This window comes from Podarcis gaigeae, assembly GCF_964106915.1.
Source record: "Podarcis gaigeae genome assembly, chromosome: Z".
NCBI classification, from domain to species: Eukaryota; Metazoa; Chordata; class Lepidosauria; order Squamata; family Lacertidae; genus Podarcis; species Podarcis gaigeae.
Window position 1 is genome coordinate 23,971,179 of NC_139691.1, and position 24,576 is coordinate 23,995,754.

Consider the following 24,576-nt stretch of genomic DNA (forward strand, 5'->3'; position numbering starts at 1 on the left):
TAGCTCAATGGGAAAGGAGCCCACAGAGTAAAGGAGCAAGCATCTGCTTTGCAGACAGAAGGTCCCATATTCAAACCCTTTCATTTCCAGGAAAGACTTGGAGAGAAAACTGCTTAAAGCCCTGGAGAGCTGCTGCCAGTCAGTGTAGTCACTGCTGAGCTTGATGGACCCAATGGTCTGACTATGAGGCAGCTTTCTATGTGTTATGGATCTGTAACTGGTTAAGAGACAAGGTGTTTAAAACAAAAAAGAATGGGGAAGAGCTCTAAAAAGATCTCTCCAAACAGGGTAAATGGGTAATAAAATGGGATTAACTGTAAGCAAGTGTAAAATGATACATTCTAGAATTTAACCCAGTGCAATGCATTTATAGAAAAAGGTGAATACTTTGTTGGGAATCACTAGGAAGGGAATTGAAAACATGACTGCCATGTTTTTTGGGGGTGGGGGGGTGGGCGCAGCACACTCAACCCAATCACGTCATGCACAAATGCTGGGTACTTTACGCACACTCTGCGTGCATGCCAAGTCACGTATTCCTCACAACACGTCACATGCCTCACAACATGCTCGTGCCTTGTGCACATGGCATGTGATGTGTGCATGTTGGGCACGCACACAGTACAACATGCAGACAACATCTACACATGCCATGTCAAATGCTCAATTCATGTGTGCATGCCATGTGACATGTGCAAACTCTGCACACATGCCATACGATAACATTTAGGAGGTAAGGTGGCCAAAACATTCTAAGTCTACCCTATCACGGGCACAATTGGGGGGGCAAGGGACACCCAAATTATTGAGGGGGCTAGGCCTCATCAAAATTCCGTGGCTCCATCAAAATACCCTCCTTGGTAATTTGGGGGTGCCCTTGGCCGCCACTGTGTGCATACATCACCACAGAATTTTGAGGGGGACCATCCGCCTCCTTGGTAATTTTGGGGTGCCCTTGCCCCCCCAGACGGCACTGTGTGCATATGTCGCCATAGAATTTTGAGGGGGGCCATCCCCCTCCTTAGTAATTTTGGGATCCCTTGCTCCTCCAGACGGCACTGTGTGCATACGTCACCACAGAATTTTGAGGGGACCCATCCCCCTCCTTGGTAATTTTGGGGTACCCTTGCCCCCCAAATGGCACTGTGTGCATACGTTGCCACAGAATTTTGAGGGGACTCATCCCCCTCCTTAGTAATTTTGGGGTGCCCTTGCCCCCCCAGACGGCACTGTGTGCATATGTCACCACAGAATTTTGAGGGGCCATGCCCCTCCTTAGTAATTTTGGGGTGCCTTTGCCCCCCCAAACTGCACAGTGTGCATACGTCACCACAGAACTTTGAGGGGTCCCATCCCCCTCCTTGGTAATTTTGGGGTGCCCTTGCCCCCAGACAGCACTGTGTGCATATGTCGCCATAGAATTTTGAGGGGGGCCATCCCCCTCCTTGGTAAATTTGGGGTGCCCTTGCCCCCCCAGATGGCACTGTGTGCATATGTCACCACAGAATTTTGTGGGGGCCCAATCTTCTTCATGGTAATTTGGGGGTGCCCTTGATCCCCCCAATAGCACTGTGTGCATACATTGCCACAGAATTTTATGGGGGCCCAGTCCCCTCCTTGTAATTTGGGGGTGTCCTTGGCCCCCCGATTGCACTGTGTCCATACATTGCCACAGAATTTTGAGGGGGCCTAGTCTCCTCCTTGGTAATTTGGGGGTGCCCTTGCCCCCCCAGATGGCACTGTGTGCATACATTGCCACAGAATTTTATGGGGACCCAGTCCCCTCCTTGTACTTTGGGGGTCCCTTGCCCCCCCAATGCTGCCCATGATGGTCAGACTATACTTGGAATGTCATGTACAGTTTTGGCCACTTCACCTCTTTAGTGTTATTGTAGTGCTAGAATGAGGCAATGCATGTGGTTAAGGGATAAGAACATCTCCCTTTTGGGAAAAGTTATATTTGGGGCTTTTCAGTTTAGAAAAAAACAAAAACCAATGGAGTACCTTGGAAGGTGGTGGATTCTCTTCCGTTGGAGATTTTTGGACAGAGGTTGGATGGCCAGCTTTTAGAGATCCTTTGACTACAATTCTTGAATTGCAGGGGGTTGGACTGGATGACCTCTGGGGTTCCCTTCCAAGTTTATAATTCTATGATTCCATGTATAAAATTGTCAATGGTGTAGAGCAAGGGTGGCCAGCTCCCAAGAGACTGTGATCTACTCACAGAGTTGAAAACTGGCAGTGATCTACCCCCTTTGGGGGATTGAGGTCAAAGTTTTTGAATTTTACGGAGGAGGAAGGCCACGCTTTTTAGGGATGCAGGGCAAAGTTGTTGAGCTTTTATTTAGGGAAGCCAAAGTGATCTGTGATCTACCACAGATGTCCCAGTGATCTACCAGTGGATCACGATCTACCTGCTGGCCATGCCTGGTGTAGAGAAAGCAGATAGAGGTAAAGTTTTATCCCTTGTGATGCTACAACCTGAGCCCATCCTAGAATGCTAGAAAACCCAGGGCTAATTAAAGAAAGTGCTTTGCACACTGAGTACTTAAACTATGGCATTCATGCCAGCAAGAAGTGATGGTCATCAGCTTGGGTGGTTTGAAAGAGGATTAGACAAATTCATGGGGGACAAGGCCATCCATTGCTAAGAGCCATAATGGCTGTTTTCTCCCTCCACTGTTGGAGCCAGAATGCCTCTGAATGCCCACTGTTGGGAATCACAAAGGGGAGAGTGCTGCTGTACTTGGGTCTTCCAATGGGCAACTGGCTGGCCAATGTGAGAAGAGGAACCTGGGCTGGACAGCCCTTTAGTCTGATCTGGCCGGGCTGCTCTTTTGCTTATGTATCATTGCTTAAAGGAAGTGAGAGAGATGGGTCGTCTTTAACAAGTGGTGACTGGAGCCTTCTTCTGTTTTCAGGTCGGATCATGGTTTTCCTTTTCGCAATGATATGCGGTGCCGTATTATTATTTGGCTTGTACCGCTGTTGTACCAAGGGTTACAGAGAGATTTGGCGCCGGAGGAGAAATCGCAGTCTTGCAAGAGCAATCAGTGACTACTACAATCGGGTCGAAGAGGAACATATTGATCCACTTGATACGCTTGATGTCCCTCCATCTTTCTTTACGGCTATGCCACCATATGATGATGATGATCAGCAGTCCAACAACAGTGATTGGCGCCCTCGAGAAGATGTGGATTACCCCCCACCCTTCTCGGTTGCTCAGATCCATAATGCTGCAGATGCCGAGGCTGAGACCTGCTTTTTGGGACATAGAATTGTTCCTGAAGCTGCTTCTGAAGCCAACCTGGAACTGGAGACATTACTAAAAGAATGATGTATGGAGGGCGGGGAAAACAGATCTGCCTTTAAGAATATTTATTTGCATGTCATGCTGGATTATGAATTGCTATATGAAATAAATATATAATATAAATATCAAATAAATCACTATATGAAATATATAATATAAATATGAAATAAATCACTCCTATAAATTCATGCTTAAAACATGTGTGTCTGGTGTTTTGTCCTGAAAATGAAACCTTTTCCTTCAAAATGACACTTGAAAGGTCTTCTTCAACTCTAAAAGGCCCAATGTCTAAAAGGAAGTAGCATGTATGGGATGATTTTGCCCAACCCTGAGGTGAGGAGGCAAAGGAATTGCTGCCAAAAGCCTGGCATGATCCCTTGATGTGAAGAGCTAGCTTTTGCTGCCATTGCAGCCATCTATAAAGACACCAGAAAACAAGAGCCATAGAGGTTGTCCTCCAAGCAAACTCCTTAGATGCTGCTGGGTAATACAATACAGTAGTGAGTTTTTGTTAAGGTGCCCTATGAAACTCTTGGGTGCAAAGGGAAGGTACTCTGGGCCACCTTAATTCTAAGTGGCAGCTCCTTTTTGAGGTGCAATCTTTATTGCACAAGCCAGGGGCAGGTTTGCAACATTACTATGGGTGGTGTATACCACATGATACCCTCAAGGCCTTTTAAAACTTTTGAACTGTACTGATGGCTTCTGTATACCAATCCCAAAGGGGAAGAATAGGCAAGTGGCAATGTATGCTTGCTGGGGCTGATGAGAGTTGTAGTTCAGCAGCAACCAAAGATCCAAAGTTTCACATACCTGCATTATAGGAAAAATAAACGTATCAAAGAAATTTAAGAAAATAAAAATAGATAAAATCCACTAAAAGTCAAATTTAAAGGAACAGTTTTTGTACAATACAAGTTTCAACAAAACAATTAGGACAAGTATTACTGCTTAAATAATTTGGGGTGAAATTTCTGCTGGTTGCTAATTGTTGGGCAATGCATGCACTGATGCTGGCCCAACTGCACTGGCTTCCAATTAGTTTCTTGGCCCAATTCAAAGACCTGGTTTTGACCTATAAAGCCTTAAATGGCTCAGGACCACAATACCTCAAGGACTGCCTCTCCCCATATAACCTGACTCAGACTCTGCAATCAGACTCTTCTGGACTGCCTCTCCCCATATAACCTGACTCAGACTCTTCTTCCTGTGCCTCCTTCTTGAGAAGTCCAGAGGGTGGCAACGTGAGAATGGATGTTTTCAGCAGTGGCTCTTCGTTCGTGGAATGTTCTTCCCTGGGAGGTTCACCTGGCACCTTCATTATACAGCTTTAGGTGCCAGGTGAAAACATTCTTCTTCAACCAGGCCTTTGGCTGATTGACATCCAGTGCCCTTTTTAATGAATTGTGGAAGGGGGCCCCCTGTGTTAATGGTTTGCTTTTGTTCTTATTTTTATTATGTATTTTGCGTTTTCTATATTGGAATTTTATGTTGTATATGACCCTGAGATCTACGAATGAAGGGCTGTATACAAATCTAATAAACAAAATGAATAAATAAGCACAATGGTTGTGTGGTGGGGCAAAATTGCCTCCCTTTTGAACCCCGCCCCCCATTACAATGACAAACATTACTGAATAGTTAGCTGACTAGCAAGGCAGTCTTAAGGACTGCACTTCTTGCCCTGCACACTTTTGCACTGTGGCCACACCCATTCTGATGTGCAGCTGACCTCTCCCCTGTAGGTTGGATGGTGGTTCAATATAGTCCTTGGCCCCAAAAAGTTTATTAATGCCTAATCTATCCTAGTAATGTCTATTCTAGTCTTCTCCCCCAGCTTAGTGTATGCCAGACATTGTTGGACTACAATTCCCATCAGGCCAAGCATCACTGGTACTACCATTCTGCAGTCTGAGGCGGTTGCCTCAAGCAGAGGAATCCTTGCAGGATCCAGGAGTGGAAGCTCCCACGGTTATGCCTGCTACTTCTAAGGCCTGTGGTCTTTATCATGTTAGATACAGTGTTTTGAGAAACACATTGTGTTTACTAGTTGTTTTGACTGCAAAATCTTCCACAGAGTTGCAGGGACAGAAAAATGTGGGAAGGCCTTGAGGCAGTAAGTGACCAGCCGATTTCTGTTTCCAGCCTGGAGTTCACTTAGGTACATATACACGTTAGTAATCTTCACAATCTCTGGGGTTTCCTTCTACAAGCTGAGATGATGCTTGTTTCCACAAGCAAAAATCCATTGAAACGGGGCACATACTCTATAATGAAGGCTACCATGAATAATGCTATACAAATAAATATATCAAGATTTCTCACGTCATTTGTATAATCACAAAAATAGCATAATAAATTTGGGGAAATATCTACCACATACGTTTCATTATTAGTGGTCAATGTATAAGTTCTCAGTTCATGAATTGGTTTAAACAATTAGGACGAGGAGGAGGAGGAAGAAGAAGAAGAAGAAGAAAAGGGAAGAGGGGCGGGAATGGTGAGGGGGGGTAGTTATGCTTCTATTATTCTACTTAGTGCAGGGGGGGGCCCTTGTGTCAGCATTACTTCTATGGGTTCTCTTATTATTCACTTGTTGTATTTCCTTGGTGGTGAGAGAGTGTGGCTTAAGGTGTGGTTGGTTGTCTTTGGTTGGCTGTAGTGAGAATTGTTTTTGTGAGGGAGTGGGGTGTAAGTGTGTATTTTTGAATCAGGTTAGCTAGATTGATATGTATGTTGGCAAATTCTTCTTGTTGTCTTGTTGGGCTGTGTATGTGATAAAGGGGAACCAAACCAGGTTGAAGGCGTCTTCTTCTATTTCTCCTCATGTCAGTTTCTTTTTATTGTTTAGTTTTTCCTAATAGGGACGCGGGTGGCGCTGTGAGTTAAACCACAGAGCCTAGGACTTGCCGATCAGAAGGTCGGTGGTTCAAATCCCCGCAGCTCCCATTGCTCGGTCCCTGCTCCTGCCAACCTAGCAGTTCGAAAGCACGTCAAAGTGCAAGTAGATAAATAGGTACTGCTCTGGCAGGAAGGTAAACGGTGTTTCCATGTGCTGCTCTGGTTCGCCAGAAGCGGCTTAGTCATGCTGGCCACATGACCCGGAAGCTGTACACCAGCTCCCTCGGCCAATAAAGTGAGATGAGCGCCGTAACCCCAGAGTCAGTCATGACTGGACCTAATGGTCAGTGGTCCCTTTACCTTTTTCCTAATAAGGCTGTTTAAGGAGCTCCAACACTGCCACTCATCCCTACAGTGTGGACCAGGACACAATCAACAGTGAGAACCAAGAGCATAACCATCTGGAAAATCTTGGACCTCCTCGACCGCTCTGCCCCTCCTCCAAAACCCAGCACCACATCCTACTGATTCTCAGGCACCATATCCTAACAATGAGCTGCGACTGCCATATAATGTTGCAGTTCCTCATGGCACCATGCTATCTCCATGGCCCAATTCCACTACTGAGTAGTTTCATCTTGCAAATTACAGTGGTACCTTGGAAGACGAATGCCTCGTAAGACAAAAAACTCGCAAGACGAAAGAGTTTTTCGTTTTTTGAGTTGCTTCGCAAGACGAATTTCCCTATGGGCTTGCTTCGCAAGATGAAAACGTCTTACAAGTTTGTTTCCTTTTTCTTAAAACCGTTAATACCCAGGTTGCATTGCTTGAAGAGGTGCAGTTGCGACTTGACTTCGAGGAGCAACTCATAGCACGCGGTGTGGTAGCCTTTTTTGAGGTTTTTGAAGACTTTGGTGATTTTTGAAGCTTTTCCAAAACTTCTTTTGCAGCCATTTGGTAAGTTAAACTTTTAAAACTTTTTGGGGGGTTTTTGGATTTTGGGTTGGGGTTTTTGGAATTCAAGGACTTGGTGTTGGGGAGGGGTTTGCAAGAATCTGGAAGCTTGTGTGTTTTTTTTCTGCATTTTTATGATTTTTTGTGACCATTGGGGCACTCTGCTGTTGTTAAAAAAAAGATTTCTGGGTTTGGATTTCTGTGTGGTGGGTGGCTAGGGGAATAGTTGAGAAGGGGTTTGCAAGAATCTGGAAGCTTGTGTGTTTTCTAGGAGGTTTGGTGCTTTTGAATTTTTTGGATGTGAAGCACTGATTTTTTTTGGGGGGGGGGTTTGCAAAGGTAGGAGCTGTGCTGCCATGGGGCCCAAGAAGACTGCTGCTGCAGAGGCCGGCGAGAGGAAGAAGGAGAAGGAGACGCTGGAAATGAAGAAGGAGATCATCCGGAAGCATGACGGTGGAATGCGTGTGACAGACCTCGCCAGGGAGTACGGCAGGAATCCATCGACCATCGGGACCATCCTGAAGATGAGGGAGAAGATCCTTGCAACTGATGTAGCCAAGGGAGTCACCAGGATCGTGAAGAACCGCCCAGCTGTTCTGGAGGAGGTGGAGAAGTTGCTGCTCATCTGGTTAGAAGAGAAGCAGCGTGCAGGGGACACAGTGACTGAGGCCGTCATTTGTGAGAAGGCCAAGGCCTTGCACACAGACCTCGTCCGGCAACAGCCAGGAACCTCAGGCGAGCCAGAAGTCTTCAAGGCAAGCAGAGGCTGGTTTGACCGGTTCAAGACGAGATCTGGAATCCACAGCGAGCTGGTGGAGGAGCACGACCATGAGCTGACCACCCAGGAGCTGGTCGAACTGCAGGCAGAGGCTGCGCAGGAGCAGGCCTCGCTGGAAGAGGAGGAAGCAACTGAGGAACGGCTGTCCTCCAAAGAACTGAGGGACATTTGCCTGAAGTGGAAAGATGTGCAGGCTTTTGCACAGTGGCACCACCCTTACAAGGACCTGACACGTGACCTTGCGAACACTTTTGATACGAGGGTCATGTTGTCTTTCAGGGAGGTGCTAAAAAGGCGGATGAAGCAGCAGACCATGGACAGGTTCTTCAGCAAGAAGCAAAGAGTGGAAGAGGAACCTTCTTCGAGTTGTCCCCCAGAGTCTTAGAAAATGTATGTACAGTACTGTACACTTTGGTAATTTTTAAATGCTTTTCTGTCATGTTTAGAAACTTAAATTATTGGTCCTTCAATTTTTGAAATGCTCTTTACAGTATGTGTGACTTTAAAGAGCACTTAATAAACTCTTTTTGTACCAAATTTGGCTTTGTTTGGACTTTTTTTGACCATAGGAACGCATTACAGTGGTGCTTCGCAAGACGAAAAACTCGCAAGACGGAAAAACTCGCAGAACGAATTAATTTCGTCTTGCGAGGCACCACTGTATGGAGCTCCACAGGATGAGGCAACAGTGCAGTTTAATCATGCAAATACTAGAAACACGGAGGTTCAGTTTTTACTACATGGAGTTGTTCATGGACATCAGTTCATCCTATGGACCAAATAGTAAACCAGCAGCATAACTGGAGGTGCACTTCTACGTAATGAAAGAGATTGGTGCACCCACCAAAGCAAAACTCTACACTGCACCACCATAACTTGCTTTTATTACTATCTGAAGATCCAAAGGCAGTGTACAACTTTAAAAATATAATTTACATAGCATAATAATAAAAAACAATAAAACAACCACAGAAAATATGAAAACAAAAGTCCCTCCACATTTAAAAGGCCATAGATTGTTTACTAGCTGAAGGCCTGGATAGAGAGAAATGTTTTTGCCTGGTGCCTAATGACATGTAATGATGTTTCCAGACTAGCCTCTCTGGGAGCCACCACAGAAAAGGCATGATTGCGATATGTCAGCCTATGGACCTCTAGAGGAGAGTGGACACTGAGAAGGGCCTCAGGTGACAAGCACTGGGTCCAAATTGATATGAGGAGAGGTGGTCCTTAAGGTATTGAGGTCCTGAGACATGTAAAGCTTTATAGGTCAGCACCAGCACTTTCAATGGGGCCCAAAGCAGCATTATATGCTTGACTTGTCTTGCCCCCATGAGCAACCTGGTTGTCAAATTTTGTACCAGCTGAAGTTTCTGAACCGTATTCAGAGGCAGCCCCATGTATAACATGTGTGAGTGTCTGGAGGCGGTTGGAGGATGGATGGTGGCTAACAGATTGAGGTTGAATCCTGACAAGACAGAAGTACTGTTTTTGGGGGACAGGAGGCGGGCAGGTGTGGAGGATTCCCTGGTCCTGAATGGGGTAACTGTGCCCCTGAAGGACCAGGTGCGCAGCCTGGGAGTCATTTTGGACTCATAGCTGTCTATGGAGGCACAGGTCAAATCTGTGTCCAGGGCAGCTGTTTACCAGCTCCATCTGGTACATAGGCTGAGACCCTATCTGCCTGCGGACTGTCTCGCCAGAGTGGTGCATGCTCTGGTTATCTCCCGCTTGGAATACTGCAATGCACTCTACGTGGGGCTACCTTTGAAGGTGACTCGGAAACTACAACTAATCCAGAATGCGGCAGCTAGACTGGTGACTGGGGGCGGCCACCGAGACCATATAACACCGGTCTTGAAAGACCTACATTGGCTCCCAGTATGTTTCCGAGCACAATTCAAAGTGTTGGTGCTGACCTTTAAAGCCCTAAATGGCCTTGGTCCAGTATACCTGAAGGAGCGTCTCCACCCCCATCATTCTGCCCGGACACTGAGGTCCAGCGCCGAGGGCCTTCTGGCACTTCCCTCATTGCGAGAAGCAAAGCTACAGGGAACCAGGCAGAGGGCCTTCTCGGTAGTGGAACGCCCTTCCAGCAGATGTCAAAGCGATAAACAACTACCTGACATTCAGAAGACATCTTAAAGCAGCCCTGTTCAGGGAAGTTTTTAACGTGTGATATTTTACTGTATTTTTGGTTTCTATGGAAGCCACCCAGAGTGGCTGGGGAGGCCCAGCCAGATGGGCGGGGTATAAATAAATTATTATTATTATTATTATTATTATTATTATTATTATTATTATTAATACAGTGGTGCCCCGCAAGACGAACGCCTCACAAGACGGAAAACTCGCTAGACGAAAGAGTTTTCCGTTTTCGAGTTGCTTCGCAAGACGAATTTCCCTATGGGCGTGCTTCGCAAGACGAAAACGTCTTGTGACTTTGTTTCCTTTGTCTTAAAACCGTTAAAACCAAGGGTGCTTTGCTTGAACAGCTGCAGTTGCGACTTGACTTCAAGGAGCAACTGTTAGCACGTGGTTTGGTAGCCTTTTCTCAGACTTTGCTCATTTTTGAAGCTTTTCCAAAACTTTTCCAGAACTTCTTTTGCATCCATTTGGTAAGTTAAACTTTTAAAACTTTTTTGGGGGGTTTTGGATTTTGGGTTGGGGTGTTTGGGATTCAAGGACTTTGTGTTGGGTGGGTTTTTTAAGAGAATCTGGGAGCTTGTGGGTTTGTTTTTTTTGGATTTTTTTGTGACCATTGGGCCATGTGGTTTTTTTTTTTAAAAAAATCTGAGTTTGAATTTCTGTGTGCTGGGTGGCTGGGGGAACAGTTGGGGAGGTTCCTGCAGGTATCTGGGAGCTTGTGGGTTTTTTTTTTTTGAATTTTTATGATTTTTTGTGACCATTGGGCCATGTTTTTTTTAAAAAAAATTCTGAGTTTGAATTTCTGTGTGCTGGGTGGCTGGGGAAACAGTTGGGGAGGTTTCTGCAGGAATCTGGGAGCTTGTGGGGTTTTTTCCTGCATTTTTCTGTTTCTCTGTGACCATTGGGCCATGTTGTTTTTTTAAAAAAAAATTCTGGGTTTGAATTTCTGTGTGCTGGTTGGCTGGGGGAACAGTTGGGGAGGGGTTTGCAATTTCTGCGTGGTGGGTGGGTGGGTGGCTGGGGGAACAGTTGAGGTTTTTGAAGACTTTGGTGATTTTTGAAGCTTTTCCAAAACTTCTTTTGCAGCCATTTGAGGTTTCTGAAGACTTCGGTGATTGATTGTTGAAGCTTTTCCAGAACTGCTTTTGCATTCATTTCGTAAGTTAAACTTTTAAAACTTTTTGGGGGGTTTTTGGATTTTGGGTTGGGGTGTTTGGGATTCAAGGACTTGGTTCTGGGTTTTAATTTCTGTGTGGTGGGTGGCTGGGTGCTTTTGAATTTTTTGGATTTGAAGCACATCACTGATTTTTTTTCTTTTTCTGAGTTTACGAAGGAGCTGTGCTGCCATGGGACCCAAGAAGACTGCTGCTGCAGAGGCTGGCGAGAGGAAGAAGGAGAAGGTGACGCTGGAAATGAAGAAGGAGATCATCCGGAAGCACGACGGCGGAATGCGTGTGACGGACCTCGCCAGGGAGTACGGCAGGAATCCATCGACCATCGGGACCATCCTGAAGATGAGGGAGAAGATCATGGCGACTGATGCAGCCAAGGGAGTCACCAGGATCGTGAAGAACCGCCCAGCTGTTCTGGAGGAGGTGGAGAAGTTGCTGCTCATCTGGTTAGAAGAGAAGCAGCGTGCAGGGGACACAGTGACTGAGGCCGTCATTTGCGAGAAGGCCAAGGCCTTGCATGCAGACCTCGTCCGGGATCAGCCAGGAACCTCAGGCGAGCCAGAAGTCTTCAAGGCAAGCAGAGGTTGGTTTGACCAGTTCAAGACAAGATCCGGAATCCACAGCGTGGTCAGGCATGGAGAGGCTGCCAGTTCTGATGTTCCTGTGGCTGAAGACTTTGCAGCGGAGTTCCTGGAGGTTGTGAAGACGGAGGGCTACGTTCCACAGCAGGTCTTCAACTGCGACGAGACCGGGCTGTTTTGGAAGAGGATGCCCAAAAGGACTTTCATCACTCAGGAGGAGGCCAAGTTGCCTGGCCACAAGCCCAGGAAGGACCGTCTGACCCTGCTGTTCTGTGCCAACGCAAACGGCGACCTGAATATCAAGCCCCTGCTGGTGTACCACTCGGAGAACCCACGGGCCTTCAAGAGATCAACAAGGAGCAGCTGAGTGTCATGTGGCGATCCAACAGCAAGGCTTGGGTCACACGTGTGCTGTTTGTGGACTGGGTCAATCTTGCTTTTGGCCCTGCTGTCAAACAGTACCTGCTGGACAACGACCTGCTGCTGAAGGCTTTGCTTCTGATGGATAATGCTCCTGCTCATCCTAAAGGCCTTGAGGTGGACTTGTTGGAGGAGTTCAGCTTCATCAACATCATGTTCCTGCCGCCTAACACCACGCCACTGCTCCAGCCGATGGATCAGCAGGTCGTCGCCAATTTCAAAAAACTCTACACCAAGGAGCTTTTCAGGCGATGCTTCGAGGTGACTGACTGCACCACCATCACCCTGCGGGAATTCTGGAAGGACCACTTCGACATTGTCACCTGCTTGAAGATGATCACCACGGCCTGGAACGGGATCAGCCAGAGAAATTTGAATTGCGCTTGGCGCAGCCTGTGGCCGGACTGTGTGGCACCAAGTGACTCTGATGCACCAGAGTCAACAGTGGTGCAGGACATTGTTGCCTTGGGGAGGACCATGGGACTGGAGGTCACAAAGGAGGACGTCTGGGAGCTGGTGGAGGAGCACAAGCACGAGCTGACCACCCAGGAGCTGGTCGAACTGCAGGCAGAGGCTGCGCAGGAGCGGGCCTCGCTGGAAGAGGAGGAAGCAACTGAGGAATGGCTGTCCTCCCAAAAACTGAGGGACATTTGCCAGAAGTGGAAGGAGGTCAGGCTTTTGCAGAGCGGCACCACCCTGACAAGCACAAGGCACATGACCTTGGGAACACTTATGATACGACGGTCATGTCTTTCAGGGAGGTGCTGAAAAGGCGGGTGAAGCAGCAGACTATGGACAGGTTCTTGAGCAAGAAGCAAAGAGTGGAAGAGGAACCTTCTTCGAGTGGTTCCCCAGAGTCTTAGAAAATGTACTGTACACTTTGTTGATTTTTAAATGTTTTTCTGTCATGTTTATAAACTTAATTTATTTTTCCTTCAATTTTTGAACTGCTCTTTACAGTATGTGTGACTTTAAAGAGCAGTTAATAAACTCTTGTTGTACCAAATTTGGCTTTGTTTGGACTTTTTTTGACCATAGGAATGCATTAATTGATTTTCAATGCATTCCTATGGGATTTCGTGCTTCGCAAGATGAAAAATTCACTAGACGAAAAAACTCACAGAACGAATTAATTTCGTCTTGCGAGGCACCACTGTATATCAGAGTAATCTAACATAGAGGTTACCATAGAGGAGGCCACAGAAGTTATGCTATCCCTGTCCAGATAGGGCCGTAGCTGAGGCATCAGCTGAAGCTGACAGAAGACACTCTGTGCCAGCAAGTGGGATCCTCCTTAATGAGGGTCCTGGTTGTGTGCGGGCCCCTAAGCCACCCCCACGGGGAGAGTTGTTGCCAGGCGTGGCCCAAGCCTTAACCGTTGGGCCCCAGGATCATGCTTGGCTGTTTGGGCCAATCAGGGCAGTTGGCGCGATTCTTGGGGCCTATAAAAGCAGCAGCGCGGCATAACTAGGGTAACTTGCCTCATGCTGCCGAACACCCACCCTCCCTCCCTAGTTTTAGGTGCTGCTGCTTTGGCCTTGCTTTGGATTGGGTTGCCTGCTTTGGAGCAGGGGCTGGGTAAGAATTTTTCCATTTGGGAGATTGGATGTAGCCACTTGGTTTTTGCCTACCCCCTTAGCAATCGTCACAACTTTGTAAGGTTTGGTGATTAGGCATTGGCTTATTGAAGTGTGTGGGGTGGGAGGTGTGGCCATCACCTGCCCCTCCATGAAGAAGGGTATTCCGGTAAAGGAATATGGGGGTCCTGGATCTCAGCCGAAGTCCACTTGAGGGGCTAGGGCCATGCCAGGATCACAGGAACCCCAGGGTGAGCTTTGTTGGTCTTCATCAATGTTGCTCTCTTGTTTGGTGTTTACCCTTTCAAACTTCCAGCCAGAGAGGCAGGAGTCAGTTATAGTCTGTTGCCAATGCCTAAGCCAACACCGCTCACTTTGCTGTAATCAATAAAGTTGTGGCCTAAATTTTGCCCAGTAACTTAAACTAAAATTACGTGTCAGTGTGAGGTTATTTCAGGGGATGGGCTTGGGGGCCTCCGGGCGCAAAACCACCTGGGCCTCAAGTGACAGCAATGGATCTAGGAGCACCCCAAAGCTACGTACCTGCTCCTAAGAGGGAATGTAACCACCTCAAGACCAGGCAGTCTCCCATCCAACCAGTCTAGGGAACCACCCACTAACAGTGCCTCTGTCTTATCTGTGTTGAGCTTCAGTCTATTGTCTCTCATCCAGTCCATTACTGAGGCAAGACACCGGTCCAGCACATCCACAGCCACACCTGTAGATGTAAAGGAGAAATTGTGCCAGGAACAAACACTCTAGATCCCCATTCAGCTGGACAGAAAGCCTGAAGAGAGGAAGAGGATTTCTGTAGACCACAGTACTCCCTGATCCCTGGCCCTCAAGTTTGCCCCAATGCTGTGTGAAGTATCCAGGTGGGGACAGCTGGGGAAGACTAACTCCATCCTGTTCACCCACCCAGGTCTCAGTAATGCAGGCCAGGTCAGCCTTCTCATCCACAGTCAAGTCATGGATGAGAGACTTTATTCATGGCTAATCTGGTACTCAACTGCAACAGCCATAGACCTGAGGGCTGGCTGATAAGACCATCACAATTTTTCAGGTTGGAAAGAGTGTTGGCACACAATCACCAATTGTCTCTCATGTCTGCCCTTTATCCTTTTTGCCCTACCTCCCACACCATACCTCACCTTGCCCAGAACCAATGTGATTGGGCCCCCACAGCTCTCCCCAGTTCTTCCTCCCCAGGCACATTTTCCCACCTCCCTAGAGAGCTGCCAAGAAAAATAAAAAATAAAAGTACAACCAATCCCAGACTTAGATAGTTTGGCCTTGTAACCCCCCCGTCTTTACTGGAGGATATAATTTTGGAGGAACAAGGGTTCTGATCCATTGGCCTGAACATATTCCTTCTAATATCACCACTGAATCCAGTGCAGTTAGCCTATCTATCTCTTCTAGGGGAACAGATCTAGATATTGTTGGAGTATGGGGGGGGGGGATTCTGCCCCATGGAATCTCTCTTGTACTTCCACTCCAAGAATTATTTTTACTCTACCCATCCCTTCCTCCATTATATATATAGGTGAAGTACTTCAGATCTGATGCCCTGCAAAGTTATTTTTTACATTCTTTTAGTTCAAATAACAATTCTCTGTTGGCAGACAAGTAGATCAAAACCCAGAATTTATCCCACTGCTAACTGAGGTTGAACTCCAGGCAGAAATACAAGCCATTTTGGGTTGTCTCTGATGGTAGGAACAGCGCCCATGCCGCTCAGGCATCCAGAGTGGTGCACATGCCATGCACCTGGGGGACGGGGCAAGCCGCCCAGAGAGGCGATTGGCATGGTGATCAGTGCCCATTGGGGGCAATCAGTGCAGTAATTGGAGCCCAGGGGGTGATCGGTGTGGCGATGGGTGCCCAATGGGGGCAATGGACACAGCGATGGGCATCCAGGGGGATGAAGGGTGCGGCGATGGGCACCTGGGGAGCAGAGCAGTGATCCGCCATGGGGGATTTTGTCACCCTCCTCAGAGATGACACCCGGGGGCCCCTGCCCCCCCTTCCTACACCCCTGGTTAGGAAATGGTTTTTGATGTAAATATTTGAGCCTTCGAGAAAAATATGGTAGTATTGAACATACTTTTAAGGCCCAACATCAGGACAAATTTGAGGGCCAAGGAGTAGGGGGTGTTGTGGTCTATAGAAATTCTCTCTCTCCAAGCTTTCTGTCCAGCTGAGTGGGAATCTAGAGTGTTTGTTCCTGGAACAATTTCTCTTTTACATCTACAGGTGGGTGTGCTGGACCGGTGTCTGGCCTCAGTAACGGACTGAATGAGATGGCATTGTACAGTGGACGCTCGGGTTGCAAACGTGATCTGTGCAGGAAGCATGTTCGCAACCCACAGCTTTTGCAACCCGCAGTGCCACGCCTGCACTTCTGTGCATGCGCAAAGAGCAATTTAACACTTCTGTGCATGCACAAGCGCCAAAACCCAGAAGTAACCCGTTCCAGTACTTCCAGGTTTGGCACAGTGCACAACCCAAAACTGCACAACCCGAAGCATCTGCAACCTGAGATATGACTGTATATTCTTTTCCTACAGGGCAGAGTTAGTTCTGTGCTGCCTCAGCACAGATTACTAAACTGGTAAGTACAAGACAGGGTGTAAGTACAACCCAGAAAGTTGTTGGTTTGGCTGAACTACCCCAGCTGCCAGTAGCAGGGGAAGACACCATCTCATAGCTGTATAGCTCAATTGGTAGCTCGGGGGGGGGGGGGGGAGGGAGAGAGACTAGAAAACCCTCATGCTCCCTCCCAACTCTGCAGTTCTATGAGTCTATGATTCATCCCTGCAAATGATGGTTGTGTTGCACTCAAAGCACAGATGATGCCCTGAAAATAATCTCTGCAAATGGGACCAGTGAAGACATGATGTATCATTGTTGAACTGCTACACAACAGCTTGTTACGTTTACTTTGGGACAGGGGTGGGAGAGATGTATTTTGAGTCAGCTTGATCTTTCCCATAAATTATTTTGTTTGCATGTCTGTTCCTACTTTTCATATTTATTGCCTACATAGAGACAAGCGGGGGGGGGGGGCACCTTTGTGCAGTTACCATGGGAGTTAATATGTCATGTATTATTCCTTGAGCGGTCAAGTACAATATTTTCCTATTGCCTAGAATAGACACACAGGGGGGGAATGTGGCTCCAGAATGGGAGGACATTGTCATACCTGCTGTGGAGCCTTCTCTCCCCCTGTGTGTGACTAAGTAGATGGGCATGAGCCTAGCTGACCAGATAAAAGGGCTGGCCACGCAACCATCTCTCTCTTACTCCCTTACTTTCTTACTCTTACTCTTGCTCTCCGGACTCTTAGTCAGCACATGGCTCAAGCGTCACAAGCAGAAAGTCTGAGATGTAGCTCAGACGTCTTTTCACTGAAATCCCAAGATAAAGCCTGCATTCAGATGACTGCTGTGAACTGAATGTGAGTAAAACTTTGTTCTTACGTTTAAAGAAGACTGTGTTTTTGTATTATTATTTTAAGAGGGAAATAAATGGGAAACTTACCAGGAACAGTGCAGACTGGACAAGCCAGACTGGATTGCTTAATTAAAGGATTCTAATGAATAATCAACTTTCTTCCAATAAGTTGCAAAGGGAATGTGCTCTGTTGTTTGCTCCCTAGTGTGAGTGAGGAGGGAAGATATCAAAACAATACATCCCCTCCTACCTTCCTTAACATTCCTACATTATGTTGTCCCAAAGCACTTTTGTTTGATCTTGAGATTTGTATGACCACTTCTATATATGACCCCTCAAGAAGCAAAGCAGGCAAACCTTGATGGGTGCCTCACTAATCTATTGCTCCTGCGATGCAGGAAGCTGTTTTTATAGCACAAACACTTGTCGAAATTTATGTTTACAAACCACATGTACCAATTCAATAAAAAAACATGTGATTTTATATTGGTCTCTGTCTTAAATTGATTGGTCTCATTCTTGGGTCACCAACATGGTGCCCACATGTACCTACAGAGGCACTTCCTTGTGTCCTCAGGGTTCCCTGCTTTCCTTGCCTCATCCTCACAAAACTAGGGTTTAAAGATGTCTTTGGAGCCTAGCTTTCATATGGTGTGTGTTACACCTGCAGATTGGAAAGCAAACTTCTAAAATACTAATTGACTTGAAGGGAATTTGAGGGTGTGTGTTTGCAGTGTGTACATGGTATCAATGGTTTGCAAAAGGGCCAAAGAAATTTTGCGATCTCTAGTCTAACTTAGCCTTAGCTGGTAATTGGCATCCTCTAACTGAAAGCTTTACCTGCCTTCCACAGCTCTCATTGTCTCGATTAGCATGTAAGAGTGCAACAGCAAGCACAAGAAAATAACATGCTTGTGTGTGTGTGTGTGTGCACGCGTGTGCGTGGGCTGTCCACACAAATAAAACATTAAATTAAACAGTAAAACAATGTGAAAAAGACAGATAAAAGCAGGGTAACACAGTACAGGTAAAACTGAACTAACAGAGATTCCTGTTCTCTATGTGCCACAATTGAATTTCAATATGCTTGGTGTGTATGCTTTGGGCAGAAGAGGTTTTGACACACAGTTTAGGAAATGGAAAGTGCCAAATGGAGTTAGACTGTGAGCTGGTGATGGGCCCTTGGCATGAAGTAACTAAAACCAATGATGAGTCAAGAGAGTTTAAAATGGGAAAAACTGCACATGCTCAGAGTATCTTCTTCCTTTTCTATCAATATTGGAAAAAATGTTGGCACCTTATTTTAGGTATTTCTTTTGCATGGAAGTGGTGGCCTTATTTTGAGAACTTCACCAGGGCCCCCAGGCACCTTAACCTAACCATACCTTTTGAGTTTACTCCAGAGTAAACATGCATGTGCATTGCAGGGGTTTGGACTAGATGAGCCTTGGGCTCCCTTCTACCCTATGGTTCTAGTATTTTTATATATATATATATACAGCTATTCAGCCAAAGATCACAAGGCAGTTCACAACATTAAAAATACAAAATGAGAACACAAAATACTGAAAACCCCCACAAACCAATAACCCTTGTCCCACACGGTTTAAAAGGACATAGATTGTTTTATTAGCCAATGGCCTGGTTATACAGAAATGTTTTTTCCTGGCACCTAAATATATATATTGAACACTCCAGAGGAGCCTGGGGAGCCACTACAGAAAGGGCCAGTTCTTGTATTGTCGACCTCCTGTCCTCCAGTGAAGCAGCAACAGGAAGAAAGGCTTCAGATGATGATTGCAGGGGGGTCCAGGTTGGTTCCTATGATTCTGTGTGCTTCTTCGGTTATTTGGAATAAACACCATTAAAATCTGAGCAAAATGAATAATATTGGGCTGTAACCACATACAGCCAGGATACCAATTACAGAACTGCTTCTGAGTAAAGATATCATACTATTAAAGAATTACCGTATTTTTCGCCTTATAGGATGCACTGTCCCATAAGGCACACCTAGGTTTTTTTTTGGGGGGGGAATAAAGGTGAAAAAATTTATTTCCCCCCCAGACGTGGGGCTGGGGCGGGGGAAGCCCGAGCTTCCCCTGACCCCAGCCCCCAGAACAGGCAGCCCAGCACCGGCTCCCGCTGCTTGCTGAGAGCTGCATGAAGCCTGGGCACGCTGAGCTCAGCGCGCCCAGCCTTCGGCATGCAGGCAACTCTCTGCAAGCCGCGGGAGCCCTGCGCGGGAGCCCTGCGCAGAGAACCGTGCGAAGCCTGGAGAGCGAGAGGGGTCGATGCACACCAACCCCTCTCGCTCTCCAGGCTTCAGCGAAAGCCTGCATTCGCCCCATAGGACGCACACACATTTCCCCTTCATTTTTGGAGGGGAAAAAGTGCGTCCTATGGGGCGAAAAATACGGTATATGCCTTCCCACAAGTATGCATTCTAAGTATATTTTGTAGTGGAAAGTCCCCTCTTTTCAGTGGAGTTCACACCCAAGAAGGAGAGTTCAGAGATTTTGCTGGAACCCGGAACCTGCTACCACTTCTTCCACCACCTGAACCCATGCGCCTCCCCCCCCCCCAGCTCAAATGAAAGAGCAGCAGCAGAGGGGACAGCTGCAGAGACCAAAAACTAGTTCAAAGAGGACTTGAACTTCACATGATGGCTGCACTAATCATTACTCGGAACATGTAATGCTGTAATTTTGTTTTAAAAAATCTTTTTCATAGGCACATCAGAATAAAATAAAACACACTGAATAATTAAGTACTAAATTTAATTATTCCTAAGAATCCTAGCATGAATGATATCTGTTATGGGGACGGCTAGTTAATTTGTGTAGCAAGCGGTCATTGTGCGCATTCCCCGCACCTCATGGAGAATATGCACCCAATGCATCCGTGAAGAGGGAATTGTGCCTATTTCCTAGTCAGCATGCATAATGTCCCAAGAGGTTTCAGGGAATGTGCATATCTGGCCTGTATTTGGTAGATTTTCCACGCAATGCGCACACTCTCTGGTTATGGCCTCCAGGACATATGCCCTTTTTCTCTCTGAACCCCCTTGGCTGCTTCTGGACCACTGCCTCTTCTTACGCAGCCCACAACCTTCCCTTCCAGTAATCAGATGAGCAGTGGGGTCAGTCAGAACCAGAGGTGATGGGGGAGGGGAGCTGAAGAAGGGCTCCCCAGCAGGGGAAACGGGGCTGCGAAGGAAAAGGTGTGATGTCCATCTGATCCATGCCATGGCCATTTTGGGCCCAGTCCACCACTGGCAAGTGGTCTGACCCCTGCCTTTCCCCCCAGCTGGTATGAAATGCTCTCAGTTCCACTAAAAAAAAGGGCAGGCCACATTGCTGCTTCTTTTACAGTTCTTCAGAATTGTACGCAAGCTATACCTCTATAATGCTTTGCCCATCCTTACTTCCCTGGTTTGAAGTTGTTTGATGTTAGAAATGCTGTCGTATTGATGGAAGGATGCATTCACTTCTCTGACATCACTCCAGAGGCTAAGCATGTGGCCTGTGTCACTTCTCCACACTGCAATCCAAAGGGAGCTTCAGAGCTTGAGGAAATGGCAGGGCCACCACTGGATTTGTAGTCCTGCTAGTTCATGCCAGCAGGAACAGCAGCAGAAGGGAAGCGAGGAGGGGCCAGAGGGGCAAACTGCTTCATGGGTGAAGCCATCATATGATGGTATCTGGCCTGACTTGGGCTCCAGCCTGGCAGAGCAATTTGGATGTGCTGCTCTGTGTTGTCATGATGCTCCCCTGGCTGAGGTTTGGAATGCTCCCATGCTGTGCTTGCGCCCTGCCAAAACACTGTGCTATGGACTTGAATAAAGCGTGGCAGTGAGAAGAGGAGTGGGCTGGATTCTCTTGGAGTAATCTCTCAGCAGAGGGTAGAATCAGAGATGCTTCACGCTTTTCTTCCCCTCCTCCTCCTCCCATCTTTTTTCCCTTGCTGAGTGATGCTACCTCAGCTGGTTGAATCTTCCCTCCCCATGATTCCCATGATGACTGAAGCTTTTTTTTGGGGGGGGGGGTTACTTCCATCAGAATTGTGGAAGAGGGAGGGGAGGTTTAAAACATTTTGCTTCCTGAAAAGTGGAGTGAACTGTCTATCAGTATCCTAAGGCCCCACCTCAAGGAGGGCAAGGAGGGAGCAGAGAGAGAGAAACAGGAACATTAAGGGCGAGAGCACCCAAGACCCTCCCACCAGTTCCACCAGTTCCACAATCTGGCTCAGTGTGTTTTTACATGAGTAGAATGTGTCCTTTTATTTAAAATGCATCTCTGAGTTATTTGTGGAGTCTGCCTGGTGTATTTATGTGAGTAGAAGGTGTGCTTTTATTTAAAATGCACCTCTGGGTTATTTGTGAAGGGCAAGAAGGGAGCAGAGAGAGAGAGCACCCAAAACCCTCCCACCAGTTCCACAAGCCAGCCTACAATCTTTGCCTGAGACAATTACCAGGGTGACCTGTGATTGTTTAGGGCAGTCTTTCTCAACCTGTGGGTCCCCAGATGATGTTGAACTGCAACTCCCATCATCCCTAGCTAGCAAGGCCAAAGCTTAGGGGTGATGGGAGTTGTAGTCCAACAACACCTGGGGACCCACAGGTTGAGAACCGCTGGTTTAGGGTCTTTAATCAAGTATAGGGTAGTGGTGAGAGTGTTGGGCTAGGGATGGGGAGAGCAAATCCCTCCTTCTCCATGGCACTCCTTGGGCCACATCTGGACATTTACTGTCTCGCATACTGGCTCCTTGGAGGAAGGGTAAAATATAAACATAATAGAAAGCAAATAGAACTGCATCTTCAAGAGCTAATCAAGGCTAGAGATCTAATGGAGGGAGTTAAACTGCTGCGCCACATCATATCAGATCCCAGCTGCAATAGAATTTAGTCAGAAGATGGAAAATTAGAATTGAAGAGACCATGTTGCAAAAAAACATTTTTATTGATTATTTGGTGGATACATTGACAAATGATACAAACATGATTCTATGCATTCAAGAAGCAAATGATTCAGGACCCGTCCGGGCTTTCCTGATTTGCCTCTGCAGGAGTCATACACGGAAATGGTTATACAATGAAAGATTAAGGAAACATCAGAGACTATTATATGGCAAAAGAAAATAATACCCTCCCATAAGACATACCCCCGGCTTGTGCCAATATAGAGCAGGTAACAAGCCTCCAATAGGAAAAGTCAAACAAACAAAGTGATGCAACATGCTGAGCCACAACAAGCTTTTCAGTGCATATTCAATGCATACTTTAAGCACATGACATAATGATAAAAACACTTTATTACAACAAAACAGTGACTGATAGTATTGAATAATAGTAGGTGACATTCTAGTTAATAGATTGCAAGACGACATCCTCATAGAATCAGCTAATTTCCCTGATTCTAAAAAGCATGCTGTGGGTGATCAGCTTTAGCAGGGGAGCCCAACCCCTTAAATTAGAGGAGGGTCTCCTACTTCTTCTCTGACCTAGCCGGGGGTTTTTTGCCGCCCTGGTTTGGCTGTGAGGCAGAAGGGGGGCCAATTCGGAGTGGGATAAATCCTGTTGGATACCACATGATGGTCACATTCTCAGAGCCCCTAGCTTGGGGCTGCACACTCGGTGGGCTGCCAGATGCAGCAGCAGGAGCGCCACGGACACTCTGAAGACCCTCTGCACCAGCAGACGACGATGCAGCCAATGTGTTGGAGCGATCGGAGGAGTCATGGGATCTTTCAGAAGGGGTGACCTCTAGCTCGATCCCTTCCTGTGCTTCGCCGGTGGATCTCTTTCTACGCCAGAATATCTTGTAGGTACGGTAAACGGCCAAGTAGAATATCACGCTAGCAGCAACTCCTCCGGTAAACAGAGTCACCCTCTCCCACTCTGAAACAGAAGAAAGACTGTGATCAGTGCTTGTTTTGCTACCCATTTGCTCGAGAGTTCGGCTCAACCGGACAATCTGGACTCCCCAGGAATGGAGCAGGGGATTTTGACTCCCAAAACTAGGAAGAGGGCAGATATGGCTAGCATCCTAAGGTAAAGTATCTCAAACTGAAGCCATTCTTCAGGTGTCAATATGCCAAGAAAAAAAGCCCACCGCATACTGAGTACAGGAACTACATTCCCCTCCTTCTTTAGGTACCAAGATAAATATCCTAACATTCTCAAGGAAAGGAAAGTGTTTCATAGTAACCGAAGTCCTACTACCCTCATCTGAGAAGACTCCCTGGGACAAATGTTCCTATACGGGAGCAGCCTAGAAAGCAGGACACTCTGGACTTTTTCGGGAAAGTTCCCCACCCCCCACCCCGTGTACAAATCTTGCCAAACTCTTTCGGAGCTACTTGCATGCCCGTCAGCAAGCTAGTCCGACCGCGGCAACCCAGAGTCTTCTGCGCATCACCGCAAGTTCAAGAGCGGGACGGACAGAAATAGAAGGAAATGGGAACCAGCTGGGGAGCGGGGAACCTACGTCTAAAAGAGAGAGGACGGAAGGTTCGCATGCAGAATTAGGGGCAGCGCGCAGGTAGTGTTCACCCAAGGTACTAAGAGATAGAAAGGGAGGTGGTCGCCTTACGGGTCACTGGAGGCGAAGTAGGGCACTGCTGTGGTCCGCCGTCGGTGGGGCGCGCTGGGGAGCCCTTGGCGAGCTCTTCGAAGGAGCAATTGCGCATCTGATCGCAGGTCCCGCAGCAGAACTTGACTTCGGCGCCGTCGGGTTGCCCCGCGCACTGGAAAGCTTCCACCTGCGGCGGCTCCATCCCGTACAGCCACTGGGCGCACGTCGATCCATTGGTCTCATTAAGCATCAAGGGGTATTCGGTGGGAGCAGGGGCCGTGCTCTGGGTCTCGCCACAAGGCAGAAGGCGCAGCAACAGCAGCAGCAGAAGAGCGAAGAGCAGAGAACACTTCATGGCGGCGCAACAGTCAGCTGGGCTCACCTCGAAGAACTGACCGACTCTCTCCAGCAAGCGAACGAAGTCTGCCTGGCTAGTCTAACCCGCCCCCCACACGGACAGGTCCGTCCCACTCAAGCACAGCCAGTCAGAGACAATGTCCCGTTATCAAACATCCTCTCTTAAAGGCTGCATAGGCGCTGTATCCGCTGGGGCGGCCCCGATTCTGGCTGCTCGAGCTCTCCGAGCAGAAAGCCAGCTTACACTGGAAGCCAGACCCTTGGTCTATCTCCCTAGGCGTCTTCTCTGCTATACGGCAACTCTTCTCTGGGCTTTCAAAGGGGGGCGGTGGGTGGAACATTCCCGACCCTGCCCGGGAGTTGAACCAGGGACCTTGCGCCTTCTATGCAGGTGCTCTAGT

General features: G+C 47.4%; 2 protein-coding genes and 1 long non-coding RNA gene across 3 annotated transcripts; 1 reads left to right on the forward strand and 2 right to left on the reverse strand.

Annotated features, from left to right (window-relative positions):
• Window positions 1–10,193: 10,193 nt before the first annotated feature.
• LOC310837102 (tigger transposable element-derived protein 1-like) lies at window positions 10,194–12,910 on the forward strand (the record flags this gene model as incomplete). Its single annotated transcript, XM_083723165.1, has 3 exons — window positions 10,194–10,507; window positions 11,124–12,105; window positions 12,868–12,910. Exons 2-3 carry the CDS (start codon window positions 11,384–11,386, stop codon window positions 12,908–12,910), a joined length of 765 nt encoding a protein of 254 aa, XP_083579291.1. The 5' UTR covers window positions 10,194–10,507; window positions 11,124–11,383.
• LOC310836383 lies at window positions 10,682–13,311 on the reverse strand. The gene is made up of 2 exons (XR_014560067.1): window positions 13,083–13,311; window positions 10,682–10,911 (listed from the first exon to the last, which is right to left on the reverse strand). It is a non-coding gene; the product is annotated as an uncharacterized lncRNA (long non-coding RNA).
• A 9,418-nt stretch (window positions 13,312–22,729) lies between these two features.
• On the reverse strand, window positions 22,730–24,205 carry LOC310837103 (uncharacterized protein; the record flags this gene model as incomplete). The annotated part of the gene is made up of 2 exons (XM_083723166.1): window positions 23,837–24,205; window positions 22,730–23,142 (listed from the first exon to the last, which is right to left on the reverse strand). Exons 1-2 carry the CDS (start codon window positions 24,171–24,173, stop codon window positions 22,730–22,732), a joined length of 750 nt encoding a protein of 249 aa, XP_083579292.1. The 5' UTR covers window positions 24,174–24,205.
• Between the last annotated feature and the right edge of the window lie 371 nt (window positions 24,206–24,576).